Below are 23,323 nucleotides of genomic sequence, written 5' to 3'. Positions count from 1 at the left end.
AGCAACTCACCGAATTCCTCGAGACACACCAAATCCTAGACCCTTCCCAATCCGGATTCCGGAGCAACCACAGCACTGAAACAGCTCTTCTAGCAGCCACCTATATAGTACTAGACCACAGAGGCACCGCCGCACTCATCCTCCTCGACCTCTCCACCACATTCAACACCATTTCCCACTCCCCCCTCTGTGCCAGACTCCATGACGCCGGCATCCGAGATAAAGAACTGGAATGGATCAGGTACACCCTCACTGGAAGAACACATTGTCAGACTACCGCAGTTCGAATCAGAACCCAAAGATACATGCTGCAGAGTACCCCAAGGATCATCACTCAGCCCAATGCTTTTCAACATCTACATGGCCCCGCTAGCCAAGATCATCAAACAACTCGGGCTAAACATTGTCTCCTATCCCGCCAATACCCAACTAATCCTCTTCATGTTCGACGACCCTGTAAAGGCCAAAAGAAGTTTCCACAATGGGATAAGAGAAGTCACCGCCTGGATGGAAGACAGCTGCCTCAAACTCAACTCAGACAAGACGTAGATCCCTGTAATCAGCTCCACCCCTTCTCCCTGGAATGACTCCTGGTGGCCCACTGCACTGGGAAATGCCCACACACACAATCGGAGCATCATCCTGGACTACTCTCTATCCATGAGCTGCCAAGTCAGCACAGTCTCGTTGTCATGCTTTCCACACTCTCCGAATCCTTCAAAAGATCTTCAAGTGGATCCCCTCCAACTCGAGGAAGACAGTTACCCACGCACTTGTCACTAGCAAACTGGACTATGGCAACGCACTCTATGCCGGCATCACCAAGAAACTGCAATCAAGATTACAAAGAATCCAGAATGCAAGAGCTAGACTCATCCTGGACATCCCCGACATAGCCTCCTCCCACCTCAGAGACCTACACTGGTTTCCAGTCAATGAGCACATCACATACAAACTCCTGATTCACACCTACAAGGCACTACACAAATTAGGACCGACATACCTCAACCACCGCCTCACCTTCCACTTACCCAACAGACAACTCCGTTCTTCCCAGCTCACCCTCGCAGCCATTCCCAAGATATGGAAAAGCACAGCATGAGGAAGATCCTTCTCCTACCTCGCAGCCCAGACATGAAACACGCTGTCTCTCAAACTCAGACAAATAGCATCACTGAAGCAGTTCATGAAGGACCTCAAGACCTGGCTCTTCGATTGAGCAGCACGCCCGCAAACAGCACCTTGAGACTCTACAGGTGATTAGTCGTGCTTTAAAAATGACTGATTGATAGCCGAACACTTCATATTGGTGGTGTTTGGTGTATCTCAGGTGTTCTACCTAACATATTCTGTTGTACTATTGCATTTGGTGTATACTGTTGAAAGGTACTGTTGATGCCCATGTGATATACAATTATATGGCATATATGAGCTGTAATGAGAGTATGAAAGATGTCCATTTCTAATGTCTCCTGTTGGGTGTTTGTGTTTGCATTTAATTATAGAAAAATGCTGTGTGCAGGAGCAGTTCTGCACAATAGTTCTACTTATGTCAATCAGTTCTGCATGCAAGTTGATCACTCCCTCTAATGCTGGAGCAGTGTTTCTTGCCTTTGACTAGTTCAATAGGTCATGATTGAAGGAGACGGCGGCGAGATGCGAGGACAATGCCTGGTAGCCTGACGTGCTGCTGACAGCTTTGGGATGTTGCCATAGCAACCAGTGCACGTTGGGTTGTCTGAGAGAGAAAAAAAGAGAGAAGGCACTTGGTCAGCGCAGGTCGGTGCCATGGAAACCCTGCGCGCTAGTGGCGTGGGAGGAAGCGGCAGAGGGGAAAAAAAACTACAATCAAGTAGCAAACTGATAGCCGCTTGGAATAACCTTATTAACATCTTATGCCATTATAGCTGTCTATCGTAAACCAGGTTCGGTGCAGAGTAGTAGGCACGGACAGATACACACCAGCATTACCATGGACTCACTGGCCACATGTACTAGAAATAAAATACAATTAAATGTAAGCTAGTAGAGAAAAGAAGCAGCATAATCGACAGGAAATATCTGAGCTGGTAACAGGTTGAGTGGTCACATGACTGGGTACTGTGTGGCCACTTGTGATCAATTATTCAGTGCATTTCTACACCTGTCAGTTTCAATATGGAGGCTGTCAAGCACAAGGGTCACTGTTCCAGATCAACTAAAAATCACTTTAATTGACCCGTGGGTTAATGAGACCTTCACTGTTTAGGAAAGAGCAAATTGTTGCACGGCTTATGCTTGGATGTCATTTTCTTACTTAAAGAACTCATTTTCGTTTGCATCGCCGCTGCCTTTGGTCTTTTGGGCACTACATGTTTCCGCTTCCCTGCCGCGGATGGATATTATAAATAAGTCAGGACTGAGGAACAAGGCTGCTGTTCTAGAATTTATGATGCCTGTCATAAATCATCCAGGGCAGTTTTGTTGCGCAGAAGATGCAGATTGAACCAGATTTACTGAACATTGTTGTGTCTGTGGTAAAGAATGTTGATAAACAGGTGCAAAAAGCGCTTGGATTCCACTGTGAAATATTTACTACAGAGTTAAGGTACACTAAAGTGCAGCCACTGGTGTAGAACACAATCAGGTAAGCCACTGGTAAACGTTTACATTTCTACCCATAGTTCAAATAATCATATAGAAGAAACATCTGCACATGCAAAGAAATATGGAGTGTGTGCGTGTGTGTGTGTGTGTATATATATATATATATATATATATTTATATATATATATATATATATATATATACAAAACCATTTGAAGTACGGATTACACCCAACCAAAGGGGGACAAAGATGTCAATATTAGACATTGTCGCCCTCTTTCCTTTCATCCTTGATAAAGTTAAAATATGTTAATTCTACACTATAGTTGAAACATGAGTTAATGTGCATACTATGAATAAAGACATTTTAATTTGTTGTCTACATTACTGCATCATACAACTAATAAGGAGAACTATAGAAAATTATAATAAGTAACACCAATGTGATTCTGATAAACAAGTGTTCTGCATAATAACCACAATGTTTCATCATTACATTTTAGCACCAGGGCGCCCAGTATTTGTCTCTAAGGTTTTAAATCCCTTGTATGATTTTATTCATGTTCTCTTAATTTTTCTGGTTTCACCTAAGCTTGAAGTGGACCTTTACGTTGTTTATTTAGCTTTTTGGTTAGTTTTGGCTAGCTTGTTACCCAGAAAAAGTCACATCGTCTTCGGCGAATTGCGTTGCTACTCAGGGCAAGCCACCATAGGTTGTCCAAGGGTTCCCAAAAATCCTAGAACTGAAAGTCGAATGTAAAAAACTGGGGCAGATTTGGAGGAGAGGCTATAATTCTAAGGAAAAAAATCTTGCCCAGCTGCCTTGAAAAACTATAAAATACACATTAGGAAAATAAAGCCACCTAGCTAGGAAAACAAATTGATATCTCTACCAATTATACAAAACAAATATTCCAAAATGTGGAGTCATTTTTTCATCTTATTTGCAACTCTCCAGTACTGCCTATAGCCAAGGAAATGTTCAAAGTATAGCAAAGTGGCCATTCCTGTGGATGATGAGATGTGTATCTCCCTCCCCACCAGCCTCAGGATCACCCAGGACCACTCCGCTTTCCGGAGACTCCTAAAGACTTGGCTGTTCGAGCAGCGATAACCCCCCCTTTCCCCCCTAGCGCCTTGAGACCCGCACGGGTGAGTAGCGCGCTTTATAAATGTTAATGATTTGATTTGATTTGATTTGATTTGATTTGTATCATTTGGAAAGACCATAAAGGTGAAACCATATAACCTGATCAAGCAGGCCATGGAGTCAATACAGAAATTAATCAAGGTCAGGCTTAAAGAAATTGCACACTTGGTGGCCTGAGAAACTGGGGTCTTCCTACGATCCTGGCTTCTGTGGTAAAAGCCTGGGTGTTTGGCTGGACAAATCCCTCACCCTCAATGGCCATACACGAGCTTGTCGACTTGGACAGAAGAGTGAATATCTCCCCATATAAATGCTAATCACTGACTGTCCATCGAGCAAAGAGCTGCCCCTGCAGCGTTTCATTGCGTTCGCCCCAGTTATCGTCACTCTACATTTTCTGTCTACCGACCCTACAAATGTAGTGTATATTTTTCTCGTCCTCCTCTGCTAGGTTAAGCATTCCCATCGAGACTTAAGGCTTTTCTTTTAGGGTCCTACCAGCCAAGAACTAGACAATTCTCCCTCCTTTCCAGGGACAACATTCTGACCATTTCAGATTCGGAAAGTTGCTTAGAACACAAATCAAAGTAGTTTTTTTTGGTTACAGGTAAGCATGAGGAAACTTTCGCGGACAGCAGATCACACTCTATAAATGGCATTAACATGACAACAATATACTTCCTACTTTACAATATGCGGATGTACGAAGCTACGTTGACATTCTGACATCGGTTGTATGATGGAACCACACATGCAGCAACAACTCATGTCTGAGCAACGCGGTCAGAACAACGACCGCGTTGTTTCCACGCATGCCTTTACAATGATTTTTCGTTGTAAAGGCATGCCTAGTAAAGGCATGCGTGGAAATGGCATCCGTGGTTGCCGCATGCCACCCCCCACCCTAAAAACAGAAGTACCCCGAGCCCCCACCCTTAAAAACTACCCCGATACCCACACCCACCCTGAGCCCTAAAACCGACACCCACCCCAAAAATAAAACCCAACCCCTAAAAACAAAACTACCCCGACCCCCCACCCCTAAAAACAGAATTACCCGACCCCCCACCTTTAAAAACTACCCTGATACCCCCACCCACCCTGAGCCCTAAAACCGACCCCCATCCCCAAAAATAAAACAACCCAACCCCTAAAAACAAAATTACCCTGATGCCCCCACCACCCACAAATAAAAACCCGACCCCCGCCTGTCCTGAATACAAAATTACCCCAACCCCCCACCCTGCCCCTAAAAACCAGACCCCCCACCCGCCCTAAATACAAAATTGCCCCGACCCCCACCCCTAAAAACCCACCTCCCACCCACCCTAAAAACATAATTACCCCAACCCCCAATACAAAATTACACTGACCCCCACCCTGTCCCTAAAAACCTGAACCCCCCCACCCGCCCTAAATACAAAACTACCCCGGCCCGCCCCAAATACAAAATTACCCCAACCCCGCCCTTAAAAACACGCCCCCTGCCCTAAATACAAAATTACACCAACCCCGCATCCCGCCCCGAAAAACCCAACCCCCCAACCGACCTAAATACAAAATTACCCCGACCCCGTACCCTAAAAACCTGCCCGCCCTAAAAACATAACTACCCCAACCCCCAAATACAAAATTACCCTGATCCCCCACCCTGCCCCCTAAAAACCCAGGCCCCCACCCCCCTAATTACAAAATTACCCCGACCACCCACTCCTAAAAACAAAATAACCCCGACCCCCCCACCCTGCCCTAAAAACCATAGTACTGACCCCTCCACCCCACCCCTTAAAAAAATAATAATAATAACCTAACCCCCCCAACCCCTTCACCCCCTGCCCCACCCCTAAAAACTACCACCAACCCTGCCCCAGCCCCACTTACCTGACCACGTCCTCTCCCGATGGATCTTCCTTTTTCTCTGCCTTAACCATGCATGTGCTTTGTTCAGTACATGCGTGGTTAAATCAAGGCAGAGCATATTCCAGCTAATTGTACTCTATTTTTACTACACAAATAGTGAATAATGTATTATTATTCACAATTTGTGTAATAAATTGAAGAAAACGGAGTGAAGCCCCCAACGGACATCCATGAGGATGGGCTGCCACTGTGTTACTGGCACTGATTTTGATACCTCTGAGGCTAGGGGTCGCAAGAGGCAAGTCAGAGGTCGCAGGCGCGACCCCTGGCGACCCCTAAATGATGTCCATGGTTCGACCACATAGGTGCACGTGTGCGCGTACACACATTTATATGCACACACACTGACACACAGTGTGTGGTTGGTTTGTGCCTACGGCTCACAAACATGGAGATCTTCACTTGGACCGAACACTACAAACTTGGCATCCAGACAGTTCTGACAACAGCCAGTGCCTAAAATCTGCTTAAGGAAGGGCTTTTTTATTAGTGGCCACTCAACTGCAAAACACTCTGGCACCTCCCCAAAACACCAACCTGATCAACATCCATTCACGTGTGGCCTAAAGACCTGATCACTTCCCAAACCACTTTCAGTTTTACTAGACTGCAATTGAGGAAGACATACGTTTTTCCACAAACAGCAATTAGAGGTATTTTATTTACAGCGAACAGCACTCTGAAAGTATTGTTAAAATACAGTCACATAATCTAATCTGCCCCACAATCTTGTGGTATTGCCAGGTTTTTGGTTCAGGTGTCTATGAGGTCTGCAAAAATGGCACAGTGAAATTGAACAGATTTCACTGCCCCATTTTTGGCATTATTTTTTATGCCTGCTCAGAGCAGACGTTAAAATGACGCACCCATAGAAACCCACGGGCCTCCTTGCACTTTGCTACACTAGCATCAAAATATTTGATGGTTGTGTAGCAATGCGACACAATAATGTTACAAATGTTGATGCTATTGTGCTAACCATTGCCATGGTTGTGCCATATTTTAAATATGGCACAACCATGGTGTCATTAGGTGCCAGTAGGGGGGCGCAGAAAAAGTGGCGCATGAGCACTGATGCGCCACTTTTTCATAAATATGGGCCTTGGTGTCATAAAATTCCCACACTGTAAGTTTTTAACCCTTAATTTAGGACTTACCCTGGTTGTTATTAAAAATGGTGCAATTTTTAGTTTGACTTACTTGTGCTGGCACTATTCATGGTAAATTATCCAATTCATCTAGAAGAGCCTAAATGGTTGGTATAGAGTGATGCTTTACATTTGGTGAGTTAGTAAGGTGTGCTGAAGCAATGGGGCTTAATTTTCTACGTGTTAATTCAATATATTTTGTTTTCACTGGTGTCAACTGGGGCAAGCAGAAAAAGTGCAGTTTGTATAGAGAGCCCTTTGAGCACTGGTGGTTTCTTCTCGAGGGCGGGGGAGCGTTTCCCAATGCCTTCTGAGCTGGAAAAAATAGAATGGCAATGAAAAGATTTCATTGCCATTTTATTTTTTATCCTGCATTGCGCACCAGCCCAGAAACATACTTTTCGTATTCTCAGCTGCCAGCAACAGAGGACTGACTCTGCTTCCCGCAGCAGAGGACTGGAGCAGTCCCTGTCAGAAGAGCGCATGTCATTTTGCTTTGTGCCAACCAAAGTGACCTGCGCACTTTTAAGCTCTCCACTCAGCTGTCTAAGCCAGCTGGGTAGAAACCAGACACAGGCCTTCAGGGCCTGAAGGAGCATCCTACCAGGACACTCCATCCAATCCAGGCGCTTCTTTCATACTGGTTATCAGCGTGATAGCATAGTCTGGATTGGCAAGGGGAGCTCTTCCGGCATCAGAGAGCAGAAGCACACGGATGAGGGGTAAGTGCCTTCTTTTAAAAAGTGTAATGTTTGTGTAATGCATGTGTGCAATGTTATGTATGTGTGTAGTGCATGTAAGCGTGTAGTGCATGTACATGTAGTGTTTGTGTTTTAGTGTTATTTACGCTTTAGGGAGGAGGGGTGGTTTACGTTAGGGTTTTTGAGGGAGGGGGTGTTTTTTTTTTTTTGCGAAGTGGTGGGGCACTTCACTCGCCCCACCACTTTAAAAAGGTACAAGCTGCTGCTGCCTTTGAGGCAGGCGTCGTAGTGCAAGTGGTCCATATCAATGACTGCTGCTGCTGCACCCCCCCCTTCTTTCCAAAGTAGGACTCTACGCTGCATCCTATGTCTTTATAGTACATGTTCACCACAGCACGAGAGGTGAATATAAAGTGTAAAATGTTTGGGTTTTTTTCCACCTGGTTGCCAGAAGCTAGGCATTTCATGCATTTCAAGTCAGGATACAAAAAATGGCCAACATGTTGCTAGTTTCTTCAGTTTATGCGGGCAACGTTTTTTTTGTATTTGGCATTCATTTAGTAAGTACATTCTGGGAGTTTGAATCTTCCTTTACATACGTTGAAGTAAAGCATCTGATAGCAAAATTTGTCAAGAGAAAGTAAAGTCCAGGACTGGATGAAAATCAGTTGGTGTACAATTTGGCAAACCTGTATGTGTTATAAACTACCATAAAGGAAATGAAGGTACTCAGATTCTCCATATGTGCGACAATGTAAAAAATGCAAAGAACGGGATGGGCACGGGAGAACAGGTCATTCAGCAGTGGCCGCCACAAATCTCAGAGGGAGATGGGGGGCGAAGGGGATGGAGGAAATCAATATTAATAATAAAAAAAACATACCTTTCCTGAAGCCGCCGCCTCGCTCCTCTTCTCTTCTGGTCGGCCTGAGATGGCCAGCCAAACACACATGCGCACTTAGTGCAAGGCACCACTCCTCTTTTCCTCCCCCTCCCGTGGCACAGCCCTGCCCCTCCCTACACATGCTGCCGGCTAAGCCAGTAGCTGCAAAATAAAACGATAATGAAATATCATTTTATTTTACAGCTACTGGCTCTTAGCCAGTGGGGCGGCGCTCCTCCCACATTGAGGTGGAGCTGCCCTTGACATCATTGTTACCTACAGTCAAAAGAGGTTAAGGACTGAATGAGCAGGAAAATTTAATATTTCATCATCCAGTAGAATTGAATCTGTGAAGAAGCTAAGGGCCTGATTTAGAACTTGGCAGATGGATACCCCACCCACTGTATTACGATCCCCTTAGGATATACTGGGATCTTAATACGGTGGACTGGATTTCCGTTACAATTGTGAGGGAGTATTCCCGTTTGTCAAGTTCTAAATAAGGCCCCTAAGTATTGAATAGGCACTGAACACCTCTACCTCATTTCTGACATGAAGCCTGCATCAATTTGTCCAGCATAGTTCATCTATGCATCCCACTGGTGCTGTGGCTGCTTCTTTGGGCTGTGTATTCTATTTAGTGTGTGTCAGTGTATGTATAACCCACACTATGGGTAGCTGTTTCCTGGTCTATGTGTGGATGTCTTTAAGTGTCTTGGTTTGTTGCATGTATTTTAGTAGGTGTGCTGCTGTGTGTGCATACGACCATGCAAGAAGGATCTTCGTGTGAGTGGATTTTATGCTCCTGTGTGAACATGTGCTATACAAAAGTCAAATCTACTGAATTTGGCAGTGCTCTTCCATAACGTAACCAAATATGATCAAATATCAACTGTGCATCTAAAACGCATCACTATACAATTAATTGCTCTCTGCAGCTACAACCATGGTTTAAATTAATATCAAATGGATATTCGGGGCAATTCAAACCACAGTATGGTGACAAAGGTGTCTCTTTGTGGTTTAATGTGATGAACATATGGTTGTGAAGTCTCATTACAGTATCCAGTGCTCTTATATATTGGCCATGTGATTCTGTGGTTTCCATGTTCCCTTCAGAAACTTCTTGTTCTTCGTTACATCACCCATATGGCTGTGGAGTGATGCGTGAGTCACGCCGCCTGTTGCAGCAATGTGCATATGATTCTGAAATGCTACTAGACTGTTGTTATGCGTAAGTGCAACTGACAGATGGTGCCAAAATAGATAAAGTTTTAATTTGATTTCATAACTGTAGAAATTATTAACTGTAAGATGACTGAGTTTTCTAGAAATTGGACATCTTCATAATCACAATTTAACAACACCGCCCCTCAGTATGGAATGAAAGTAGTAATACCTAGAAAGATCCCTATGCGTACCTACTACAGTTGTACATTCAATATCATCAAGTATTCTTACAGTTTATGCAAATCTTTTTACATCATACATACACTAATCATATAATCTAAACATGTTAGTTATAACAACCACCATCTTAAAATATAACATTGCAGCAATCAAAAATCAGTGCATATTTATGTGACCCAATCAATACCTGGTTCAGACGGTGGTGTCTCCTGCATCGACCAGAAGAGCTCCTCCATAGAACAGACACCATGTCCAACAGAAAGGATGTGTCTGAGGTCACCTCAACCCTAAAGCATCAACCTTGCATTGGATTATCCAATTTTAGCATGTGCAATTACCACAGTAGTCAATCAATCAGTGTTTGTAAAGCACAGCTACTCACCTGTTAGGGTCTCAAGGTGCTCGGGGGGGGAGAGTCATGTCTTCAGTTCCTTCGTGAAACTGAGGAGGGAGGTGGTTTGTCTGATGTAGATAGGTAAGGCATTCCAGGCGGTAGCTGTGAGATAGGAAATGGATAATCCTCCTGTCCTTGTTTTCCTGATGTGGGGTGCTTCTGCGAGAAAGAGAGAGCTGGGTTGAGCGTAGGGCCCTGGGGGGTATGTGGTAGTTGAGTGGCTGGTTCAGGTAGGTTGGTCCGGTGTTCTGGAGGGCTTTGTGTGCGTGGGTGAGGATCTTGAAAGAGATTCTTTTCTCTATGGAGAGCCAGTGCAGTGTACGTAGGTGTTGCAAGATGTGGCAGTGTCGGGGTAGGTCAAGTACCAGTCTGGCGGCAACGTTCTGGATGTTTTGCAATTTGCAGGTGACTTTTTGGTTGAGTCCGGCGTAGAGTGCATTGCCGTAGTCTAGTCTGCTGGTGATGAGGGCTTGTGTGACGGTCTTTCTATGTTTGAGGGGGATCCATTTAAAGGACTTGCGTAGGAGGCGGAGGGTGCTGAAGCAGGTGGAGGTGACTGAGTTGATTTGATGGTTCATGCTGAGGTCGGGGTCGAGGATGATTCCAAGGTTGCGGGCTTGGCTGGCAGGGGTGGGCGGGTCTCCGAGGGTGGGTGGCCACCAGAAGTCGCTCCATGTGTTGTGTTGAGGGCCCATGATCAGTTTTTCTATCTTGTTTGTGTTGAGTTGAAAGCAGCTGTTTCTCATCCAGTTGGCGACTGCTTCCATGCCTTCATGGAAGTTGTGTCTGGCCTTGTCGGGTTCGTTGCAGAGGGAGAGGATGAGTTGGGTGTCATCGGCGTAGGAGATGATGTTTATTCCGTAGCTTCTGATGAAGGTGGCTAATGGGGTCCTGTAGACGTTGAACAACGTGGGGCTGAGGAAGGATCCCTGGGGCACTCCGCAAGTGGTGGGTGTGGGATCTGCGAGGAAGGGGGTGAGTCTCACTCGTTGTGTTCTGCCGGAGAGAAAGGGTTGGATCCATTCGAGGGCCTTGCTCTGATGCCAGCTTCGTGGAGTCTTCTCATCAGCGTGTGATGGGAGACTGCGTCAAAAGCCACCAAGAGGTCTAGTAGGATGAGTGCTGCTGTCTTTCCCTTGTACAGTAGGGAGCGTATGTCATCTGTTGCGGACAGGAGGGCTGTTTTGGTGCTGTGATTTGTCCTGAATCCAGATTGGGAGATGTCGAGGATGTTGTGGTCTCCTATAAACATGGCGAGTTGGCTGTTGACTGCTTTTTCAATGACTTTCGCGGAAAATGGAAGTAGGGAGATGGACCTGAAGTTTTTGAGGTCGGTGGGGTCCGCTTAAGGTTTCTTGAGTAGGGGGTTGATCTCAGCGTGTTTCCAGTCGCCGGGGAAGATGACGGTAGCCAGTGAGCGGTTGATGGTGAGGCGGAGCTTGGGGGCGATGGTGTCTGCAGCTCTGTTGAAGATGTGATGGGGGCATGGGTCCGTGGGGGCCCCAGAGTGTATGGACTCCATTGTTTTCAACGTATCTTCAGTGGTGAGGGGTGTCCAGGTGGAGATTGTTAGTAGTAGTCTGCGTTTTGTACTCCAGAAAGGGGATAACTTTGAGAATCAGAGTTGGTGCATTAATTCCTGCAGGTTTTACCTGGGCGCAAGTTACAGTTACCTTAGGACGCAAGTTTTAGTTACTTGAAAGAACTCTAACTATAACTGCTGAATTTCTATGGTGGGGCAAGGACCCCATCTGCCAGAGCCCAGCCTAAAGATTTGGTTTTCTTTGGGGGGGGCGAGCGTGAGTAAGGTTGTTGAGCCGAAATGCATTACTGGGGCTGGTTATTCACTGAACTTTTCTTTTGTGCGCATCCCCCGTTGGAGGAAATTTTGAGAATCATTTTGTTACCGGCAGCTGCGCCGGTTTGTTACGCACTAGTCCTGTGCTGGCTAACTCGACATACGCGGCAAATAAGGGAACTTATATATAAACATATATATATATATATATATATATATATATATTTATATATATATATATATATATATATATCTCAAATAAAACGATTTCCTCAATCTAGGAAAAGGAATCCGAACACCATGGCAAGGCAGTCTTATTTTATTGACGTGTTTCGGCCGTAGCCTTGTTCACAATACCATTCCAATATATATATATATATTTTGCTCAGGTCTAACTGTCGTACGTGCTTGAGTTAAAGGCTTCATTTCCCAGTGCCGACTAGCCTGTGTCTATCTTGCAATCTGAAACAAACAAGCGCACAGCTTTAAAAAAATCCAAAAGATGAAAGCGCCTGTACCTTTGAAAGGGGAGCAAAGGTGTGCACATTTCACCAGCTCCCTGCTAAACAGCTATTTCAGGAAACAAAGGCAGACTTCCGCCTCTTTCTGTGAAGAGACTGTGCTCACAGAATCCCTCTTTAGCATGTTAAGCAGGGGAGTCAAACGAATTAGATTTGCGGCAGAAAGCGCGTGTGATTACATTAAATGTGCCTGGAGAACAGAAGACTCCCAGAGATCAGCAGGCCAATAAATGTGCGTCGTTCCACATGCCGCTGCATTTCTAAACACTTTTTTGAAGAGCTGAGAACGCTCGCCACTCATGCAGAGTCGCAGATGACAGCCTGTCACTTTCAGTGAACCCGCCTCTGCTTGCAAAATGGCGGCAGTTGTTGGTTACATTTTTCCACGTGCTTCTGTCCTCTGCTACGCTTCCTGTCTCACATGAATTCCTTACTCCAAGTATTTGAAGCTGAATATAAAATTTTCTAGCTTTCGCGTCTAGAATTTTCAATTCTATTAAGGACACGGAGGCGAGGATTATGCTTCTCTTTCCTTGCTTTTTAATATTCAGCAGCCAATAGGAAAAGGTTATACAACAAAAACTACAAATCCCATGAACCCCAAGGTACACAACTACAAACATAGAGATGAGCCCTATAAACCCTCATGACTCAGTGTCTCTTCCTCTTTCTTTGCGAATAGATACAGTTACGTCACTGATGCTCAAAGTCATATAAACGAAAACTCAAGTCTTAAATCATGAACAAACATCCAACCAGGACGAAGCAGAAGGTCACAGAGGAAGGAGTAGGAACGGGTTCCAAGGAGTAAATCCCAACGAAAATCACCATATCATTTTTCTTCTTGACCTAAGACAAGAACAGAACACATAGCCATAAAAACTGTCTTGAATGTCAAATCAGTACAATATTATCATCTGATAGAAATATTACAAATGTTTAATTTTTTTTTTTTATGCTTGAAATTCAGGGAGGGCAGAAACAAATAGTCAATTCAAAGAGCACATTGCACAATACATTATGTATTATTTATCTTTCTGCCAGGGAGGGATAATCCTCGCCTCCGTGTCCTTAATAGAATTGAAAATTCTAGACGCGAAAGCTAGAAAATTTTATATTCTATGTCAGGACCGGAGGCTCTGATTATGCTAGTTTAAAGTTTAGTCATTACCACAGAAGCTACATCCAAAATGGGTTTGTAATAAAACCTCTTAAACGTGGACTCCGAAGCCCAGTCTGCCGCGTTTAAAATGTCCTCAAGACGAGAACCTAAAATGAAAGATTTTTATGCCATAGCACCTCTCACAGAGTGAGCACCAAATTTGGAGACATCAATACCTGCTTCTGCTAAAATCCATTTTACCCACGAGCCAAGGTTGCAGATGCAACTGGTCGAAAAGGCTTTTGAGGGGAAATAAGCAATTGACCTGTCATGTCAGTACGAAATTCTGCCGTACTCACCTTGTAATCCTTCAGACATTGTACAACGCAGAGTTTCTGGTTCTCCGGAAAGGCTGGATAAGATACTACTCTTGTATTGCATTTTGTTCTTCTGGAAATGATAAAAGAAACACCTTCCGGAGAAAAACTTCTCCCTGCCAACTCTAAGGCTTTAACATCAGACACTTGTTTACATGATACCAGACAGAGTAAAAAGGTAAGTTTTGCAGACAGCTGTTTTCTGGAGAGATACTTATTGGAGGGCCAGGAGTCTAAAAACTGTAGAACAACGTTAACATCCCAAAGATGAGAATATTTGGGGCGAGGAGGATTCAACATCCTGATACCTCGAATCAATTTACAAACCATAGGCAACTGACCAATAGGTCTACCTTCGACAAACACATGTCCAGCCGAAATGGCCGAACGAAAATTGTTGATCGAGTTATATGCCATACCTGAGGCAGCAAAGGACGCCATGGTGCAATCGGCAGTAAGGGGATCTGCACCCCGTGAAGAACACCAACTACACCAACGTCGCCAGGCTGAGGTATAGCGTTTGTGAGTGTTGGGGGCCATGGTTGATGAATTCCTGAGCTTCGCTCGAAAGGCCTGGGAGGTTCCAATTTTGCCTGAAAGACGCCAGGCCAGGAGAGACAGTTGGCCCGATAAGATCAAGGGATGGGGCGATCTCCCTGGATCTAGAAGAAGATCCCAAGACCACGGTCAGAGGAGGGGGGGGACACAAGTCAGTTCCATGATGATGGGAAACCAAGGTTGTGCTCTCCAAAAGGGAACAATCAACACCATTTCTGCCTCTTGTCTCCGAAGATGTGCCAAGACCCTGGGTATCATCACAAAGGGGGGAAAGGCATAATTTAGAGAGGAGGATCAATCCTGGAGAAACGCGTCTGTCGCTCTCGCTCCCGGATCGGGGCGCCAACTGAAATAAGACGGAAGTTGTGTGTTCAGTTGGGAGGCAAATAGGTCTATTGAACAAGGACCCCACATCCGCATAATCGTCTTGAAGACTCGAGGATGTAATCTCCAATCGCTGGCATCCCTCAAATGGCAGGAGTGCCAATCCGCTATAACATTCCGTTGACCCGGAAGGTACTCTGCTGTCACCGAAATCTGGTTCTGGAGACAGAAGTGCCAAAAATCTTTCGCGATCTCCGTCAGGATCTGGGACCGGGTTCCCCCCAATTTGTTCACATATCGCACCGCTGATACGTTGTCCATCCGAAGAAGGATGCAACATTTCGCTCTGCCTGCAGAAAAACTGCGGATGGCAAAAGAACCCGCTAAGAGTTCCAGACAGTTGATATGCATTGAAAGTTCTTCCTGAGACCAACGACCCCCGGTGGAGAGGGGACCGCAGCGAGCACCCCAACGGCTGGCATCCGCCTCTATGGTCAGATCTGGAGAACAAGGGAAAATGGCTCTGCCGTTCCATGCCTCCATGTGGTTTAACCACCAAGAGATCTCGAGTCTTGCCTCCATGTGGTTTAACCACCAAGAGATCTCGAGTCTTGCTTCCTCTGATAGAGGAACTAATTGGGAGTAGGATAGACCTTTGTTCAAGTGAAGGCTCTTTAGACGTTGGAGGGCTCTGTAATGCAGAGGACCCGGAAAAATCGCCTGGATAGAAGACGCTAGCAGTCCCACTATATGGGCTAGGAATCTCAATGATACAGTCGTCTTGGACAATGCAAGTCTCAATTCTTTCTTGATCCTCTTTACTTTCACTTGTGGGAGAATCAGTTGAGCAGAGGGAGAATCCACCAGGAACCCTAGGAATTCTATTGATTGGGACGGAGACAGAATGGATTTCTGGACATTGATCACAAAACCCAGATCCTGAAGGAGAGAAATCGCCCATTCCAGATGAAACATGAGCGTCTGGGGACATTGGGACATGATTATAATGTCGTCCAGGTAGATGATCAGACGAACACCCCTGGCTCTCAGAAATTCCACCACCGGTCTCATCAACTTCGTGAAGCACCACAGAGCCGACGAGAGGCCGAAGGGAAGGACTTTGAATTTGAATATCCTCCCCTCCCAGCGGAATTGCAGAAAACGTCTGTGAGGGGGAAAGATGGGTACGGACAAATAAGCATCTTTGAGGTACAAGCGGACCATCCAATCTCCTGTACGAAGAATGTCTCGAAGTAAATGGATCCCCTCCATTTTGAAATGTCGGTAGAGGATCCATTGGTTGAATTCTTTCAGATTGAGGACCAATCTTGATCCGCCTCCCTTTTTGTCTACCAAGAAGATGGGGCTTACAAAACCCCTGTGGTGTAGGATTGATTCTTCTATCGCCTCCTTTGACAGGAGAGACATAATTTCTTTGTGAATAAAAGATCGATCTGAGAGGGAAAAATACATTGTGTTTGAGGGGAGAATCTGAATAGGGGATTGAAAAAATTCTATCTTGAAACCGAGAATGGTCTCGAGTATCCAAGGATCGTTTGATATCTTTAGCCAATTGTGATGAAAAAGGCGAGTGCGCCCCCCCAAAGGAACTTCCTCCCAAGGAATGATTCTCACCTGTAGAGGAGGAGTCTTGAATGGCGGCAGCTGCCCCTCTGAATCTTCCTCTGCGGAAGCGGCCGCGGAAGGACCTTCTTGAGGGGTAGAAGGTGGAGGGCTGATCTTGGTAACCACCTCTGCCTTGATAGCCCTGGAAGCCATCCCCAGGGGGTTGTGAAGTCTCCGGCCGAACGAACGCCCTCTGAAGCGTCCGGCCCGGGAAAAAAGAGGGCGAAGAGCCTTCCTAATAGAGCCCTGAGCTTTATCCAGACTGGAAAAGGTGGCAACGAATTAGGAGAGTTCTTTTAAGAAGGGCGCTCCAAATAACAGACCCTGGGCCGCTGGGCCTGCTTCTGAAGATGCCAGATCGGCTAATTTGGGGTCCATTTTCATCAGGATGGATCTGCGGCGTTCATTGGAAATGGCGCAGTTGGTATTGCCTAGTATGCAGATTGCTCTTTGAGACCAACCAATGAGAGTATCCGAATCTATCGGGACATTGGATTCCTTCGCTTGGTAAGCGAGTTCCAGGATCTTGGTCAAAGGGCCTGTTAAATCCAGAAGCTTATCTTGGCAGGATTTCCAGGCCCTGTCGATTCCTTTTTTAGGGTCTTTAGTATACTTCTTGAGGTAAGTAATCATGGATGGGTCTATTTCTGGAGTCTCTGATATTTTGTCTGGGAGGTCCGGTCTAGGGCATTCAGAACGAAGGCGAGCTCTTACTTTCTTATCAAATTCTTGGCGCAGGTGTTTTTTTACATAATCGGAGACCTCTGGGGGAGGAATCCAAGCAGAGGATCTGGGGTGAATGATTTCCCCTGGTTCGAATGTTAATAGTTTGGGTTGTTTAGCCACGGAAGTGTGGTGGGATTTAGCCTTGCGTTTACGAGGCTGTGAATCCTCTATCGGTGGGCTGTGGGATGAGCTACCCTCCGAGTCCTCAGAAGGGTCTGAGGGAGGGTCAGTTGACATGCTATACGGGTGCTCAGTCATTAATGATGACGTTAACTTCTCGAATGCCTCGGCGTGAATGGATTTGGCGGGAGGGTTTACTGTCCCTCTAACATGCTTCCTTTGGGGGGAAGCCAGCACTGCTGTTGTGCAAACCCTAAAAGGTGGTGTTTTAGAGGGGTGATTGCCTTGGCTAGGGCATCATTCACTGTCTGGCGCACGCCTGCGTCCAGAGCCTGGGCCAGATCTTGTTCAAAGGAACCTGGGTGGGAATCTTCATAAAAGTAGTTTTCATCACCCTCAATTTCTTCTTCGTACATGGTATATTAAAGTGAAAAGGCCACAAAGTACTGGTGTAAAGGGGGAGCTTAACACTGTATATATATATATATAAATATCAGGGTATATATATACTAATCTGACCCCAATGCAGGTGAGATCAACAAGATGCTTAAAAGTTTCAATGTTTAAATGTGGAGGGAGCACCTGCATCAAGCTCTAGGTGGAAACACCTGTATTTCTGATTTTACAACCCTGCAGATACTTCCTGACAGGGCGTTCAGGGGGAGCACTGGGCTATGGCATAAAATGCCTTATCTTTGTAGTGGGCGAGGTTTACAAGCCCGAGGGTGAAATCCGGGCACTCTCTGCTCAACAGAAAGCGCGCGAGTCGATCGGCAAAATCCTTGAATGAAAGGAAAGCGCTGGTCGGCTCGCGCGCCCTCCGCGAGGGCCAGAAATAGAAATGGGACCGTCGCGCAGTCCCGCTCCCCAATATGAGCTCCCACTCCACAGGGTACTGGGGGCGGCAAGCCGCCCTTCGGCAGTACGTCGCGCCTTATAAAATTAAGTATTACACTCTAAAATAGGCATACAATCTCAAGAATCAATCGCGTAATGGCAAAAAACGACTTAACTCGCTGCGCAGCAGCAAAGAAAGAGGAAGAGACACTGAGTCATGAGGGTTTTATAGGGCTCGTCTCTATGTTTGTAGTTGTGTACCTTGGGGTTCATGGGATTTGTAGTTTTTGTTGTATAACCTTTTCCTATTGGCTGCTGAATATTAAAAAGCAAGGAAAGAAAGCATAATCAGAGCCTCCTATCCTGAAATAGAACTGAAAATGTATTTACATAGCGCTTACTACTCCTGATGATGTATTTGAAATGATGCTTAACAGTGATGCCAATGTGTGGCCTTAACATCCCAATTTTAGGGGTCTTCAAGTAAAAGGAAAAATCCTCTTACTCAAACTTGCATCATCAATAATCACCAATAGTAAGTGTTCTGGAATGTCCCTTGGTTTGATGATGTCTGGTTGGGTTGTAAAATCTATTGAGAAATGGCCCAATTATGTTGCTTTCTGGGAATATGGACTCCATTTATGATTTTTGGAAGAGTCATATACTTTGATATTAGTACCTACAGAGATTTCACCTATGTCTTTGTTAGAGAGCTCTCACTTAGTATTATGGCTTCTATGTGGTACTTAAATCTCAGGTCTCTCAATTGCAAATGGGAGTGGGAAACAGCCATGCTGTCCCAGCCACACTGCAGCCTTCCGAAAATTGAAAGCACTTTCACCAGCACAGAATTGGGGTGCTTTGCCCATTGCACACATATGCTGTGACCTATTATGTTTTGCTCATGCTTCTCAGTGCCTCCAATGATCTGGCTGAACATATCATCTTTGATTTGCAAAGACAAAAGGACATGCACGCAATGTCTGGAGTCATGAGGAGGAAGTCCCATAAAACCCCCTAGGGTCTGCCCTTAAGATTTGGGGCATTGGTCAGTATGGATGTAAAAATGTAGGCCTACTGCCCTTTCGCTCTTTCCTGCTTGCAGTTTATTAACCCGGTACCCATTCATTTTGTAGTAACTATGGGCAAACTGCAGGGCTAATGGCTCACTCACTTTAGGACGATAGCTTGTGACCTCAATACCTGATTACTGAACACCATAACTCCACTCTTCTCTATTATGTACTGATTGTGGATCCTATCCATGGTTAATGATCGTGAACGCTGTTCCATTGCCTTGGCTAGCTCTGTGCTATAGAAATACCCACAACCTACATACAAACTTGGTGGCCGCACAGACGTTGTCTACTCCTTGTTTTGTACTGCAGAACCTGTGTTAACCCAAGGAATTAGTGAGTTAGAACAGGCTGTGCAGACGCTGTCGCTTGCTGGGTGGACCCACAGCCATGGTGTGCACAGTCTACACCTGCACACAGGACTAGGCCGGGACTGTGGGTGCACCACGATGTGGGCCGGGATCAACCTGCAGTCATTGTCAAGGGCTTCACATTGCAAAGTTGGACCGTTCTGATTGTCAATATGCGAATATATATATGAAAAACGTAAAAATCGTAGTAAAATGTTGAAAGTATTAGATCTAATAGTTATCTGCAGGAGAAATGAACTTAGCCTTACACTCCATAACTTCTGGTATTAAAAATTTTGTAATCACTGTAAATCATAGGTAGTTTGACTGCGCATTTCTTATTTTTTGTGTTATTTTTGAGAGTGAATGACAGGATGGTGTCAATATTATTATGCATTCCATTATCCTACTCGATTGCAATAGTGTATACATTTCGAACGTCTTGAACGTTTCATATTGCACAAATATATTAATGATCTTCAAAATGAAAGTGCAAGACTATGCTTATAAAGGAATATAAACTTTGCTAAAACATTGGAAAAATGAGCTTAGCAATACACACAAACAATAAGCTGTCTCAGTTAATATTAGTCAAGCACTGACTAAATACCCTCATGGGTGTGCTCTAAAAAATACAAATGTCTCAAATTTCACAACTTTGTTTCAACGCTCTTCATGAAATTATGTGAAAATCGTCATGAATCCTGTAACGTTTGTGAGGTTTTCTTTTTTTAAATGATTGTGGCCAAACATGTGCTTTTGTTGATGAAAATGTCAAGATAATAAGTAGACACCCAATAACTTTTTCAATAATTTTGGTGAGAAAATGCAAATTTAATTTTTTCCATGGGAAAAGTCCCTCAAAAAAGGTTTTGTGTTGCGAAAATCCAGACACAAATGGACCGAAAAAATGAAAGAATTCCAATTTTATACATTTAGAAGTCATGTATTTCACCATTTCGCCCAATCCCACTAATGAAATTTAAGTTTTCCACACATCTGGTTAAACTGAAAGGAAGGAGTTATTCTTTGTTAGAGCAGTTGTTCCATAGGTACCCCTGCTTCTTCAGGGCTTTAATAGAAATCTATATATAGCATATGGGTTCATAGTCTTAGCAATTCATTTCCTTTCTCTTCTGTGTCCAGAGTTGATTACGCTATTCCATTTCCAATGCATCGCCCTTGAACATCAATACGATTGTCAACCAGAGCGGCTGTTGTCTATCATAGACACAGCTGGTCAAGAGAAGAAAAAATTCCCTTCAGTTCCCTTGGGTTCAGTATTGTATCTGATGTAATCTAAACTGGCTGAAGGACAGGAAGAGCAGCTCTGCTCTCAATGGCGTTCAAGCCATAATGAAACTTGGGTTTGTAAACTTCTGGGTATTTATTACATACAGTGGCCTGTGAGCGAAATGAGCATGTGTGCCCATTTTGTGCTCTCCGGGGTATTACAGAAGGGGCAGCAGACACTTAACCAGTAAAATTCTGTAATACCGATAGTGCTTGTGCACATGTATCACCAGCGATAACATGGGAGGGCCTTATCCCAACAGAATTTTTGTTTTCATGTTGGCAAACAACAGTTTGCTTGCATACTGTATGTATTTTAAAATGATTCATAATGATTTACACAGAAAAAATACAATATACAATAATACATTGTGAAAAGTTCAATACTGTGAGAGCCAGAACTAAAAATCAATGCATGACCAAAAGAAAAAAACTATAGACCTGATATACAAAGTCTGCTGTAAAACACCCTGCGCTTCAGAAAAACACAGGATTTACAAACGCACAAGAGGGCCGTGGCATCCTGTAACTGAGGAAATCAATTTGCCTCTGTGCACTATTTTAGACGCAAGCACAGAAGCAAACAGGCCCTTTAGGGGAGCATTGACAGTGCACCACAAAAAGGGGGTGCACTATTAGTGCATCCCCGGAGGGCAGGCTCCTGAAGGGGCAATACATTCCCCTACAGGGTGGCACTGCACCTGTCTGCCTTGGGATCTCTTTCCTCTCATTAACATGCAGGTGGCTGTCGCCTGCTGTGTGAAACACGGAGTGGCTTGTGAGCAGCCACTCAGGATCTCACTGAGTGTGCTGTTCTCAGGCTATCATCGATTTTTACACTGCCTGGGTGGCAGCACATTCCTGACAAGTGGAGAAGTGTGGCACAATGGTTAGAGCGGCAGACCCTGATGCAGAGATATGGCCCGGGACCAGGGTTCAATTCCCACCTCAGCAGGTCTTGGGCTCAATTCCCTTGGACCAGATAATTCTCACCTCGGTGCCCTATCTAATTAATGGGTCCCACTCTGGGCAATAGCTTGATTAATCTCCACAACAGCCCTGACAGTGCTTGGATGCCTGGTTTCACCCAGGGGTTGCCCAGGAGTGGGTGCCTCACAGGGAAAAGCCAGGAGGTGTTCCTCAGTGGAATGTGTACAGTGCCTAGAGACCCTAATAGGTGAGTAGTGTGCTATACAAGTGCAAAGTTTAAGTTTGATAACAGAAGCACTGTCCTGGTCTGTGCAGGCACATCTTTTGGAAGTTGCACTGTGGTGCAAACTGGCAGAATGGGGCATATGTATAATACGGCCCCTGGCAAATTTAAATCTACGTGTCTGGCATCACTGTCATATCGACTATAGTTGTAAATGGATATGATTGTTTCTGTGCAAGGCCATCTAGAAGAGCTACTAAACTGGTAATCTGGAAATCCACGTAAGCATTGTCATTTGACTTAAAAAAACAAATATATATCATTATGTAACTAAAAACAGTGTTTTCTCTCTTTTGTTCCAGGATCTAGATTTCTCATCACATCCACTGGAGACTTGTATATTTTAGATGTACAGAATGAAGATGGGTTGAATAACTATCGATGTAACACACAGCACAGATACACTGGAGAAACGCGACAGAGCAACAGTGCTCGACTTTTTGTATCAGGTGAGTGCCTTTGTCTTTTTGACGGAATTTTCCTTTCCAGGTGTAGGGCTGTAGGCATTATGGACAGAAACAATGGCAATGAGGGGACAGTGGCCTACTTTTAACCTAAGACTGGTAGAAACAAGTAGCTAAGAGACTTTGCTTAAAACATACAGTTACTATCTTCTGCCCCAGGGTCCTCCAGATCATGACTCACTGACATTAACTCTCCCGGCTCCTTTCTTCAGTACTGAATACAGTTCAAATCCCAGTGTTACCTAGTGTACTCCACAGTGTAGCCACTTCATAAACTAAGCTACTAACACCTCGCTTCCTCCTGAATTATGACACATAAATGTCATTAATGACAATATGCCTGATTGTGGACACAGATGTCCCATAGCTAAATATGCAAGAATGTTGAATGAACATCATCTCAAATAAAACCAGGTAACAATTTCAAAATGGGAAGCAACTATTAATTGCTCTTTGCTATCTTGGACTAAATTTGGAATTATATGTTGAATCAGGTTACTAGTAGAGCCAATCACAACGTTTGTGTTTAGATTAGATAAAACATGAATTGTTTAATGGTTATTTCTAAGACTTCCAAAATAGGTTTTTGACCTGTGGAAAAGATTCAATGTATTTTTTAAGACCTTGAGATTTAATGCTTTACAGAAAACAGAAAAAAGCTTGTAATTAAAACCAATGGACAAGAATAGCCAATCACAACGTTTGTGTTTATATTAGATAAAACAGGAATCGTTTAATGGTTAGTT

At 44.6% G+C, this 23,323-nt stretch overlaps 1 protein-coding gene across 1 annotated transcript in view; it reads left to right on the top strand.

The window, feature by feature from the left end:
• The window catches only part of DSCAM (DS cell adhesion molecule), a 1,000,736-nt gene that overhangs the window by 463,450 nt on the left and 513,963 nt on the right, over window positions 1-23,323 (top strand). The window contains exon 4 of the mRNA XM_069202587.1: window positions 22,416-22,562. Coding sequence (XP_069058688.1) covers window positions 22,416-22,562 — 147 coding nt within the window. The remainder of the gene's footprint in view (window positions 1-22,415; window positions 22,563-23,323) is intronic.

This window comes from Pleurodeles waltl, chromosome 8 (genome assembly GCF_031143425.1).
Source record: "Pleurodeles waltl isolate 20211129_DDA chromosome 8, aPleWal1.hap1.20221129, whole genome shotgun sequence".
NCBI lineage: Eukaryota > Metazoa > Chordata > Amphibia > Caudata > Salamandridae > Pleurodeles > Pleurodeles waltl.
The sequence above is the reverse complement of the archived record's forward strand: the minus strand, read 5'-3'. Positions and strand labels throughout refer to the sequence as shown.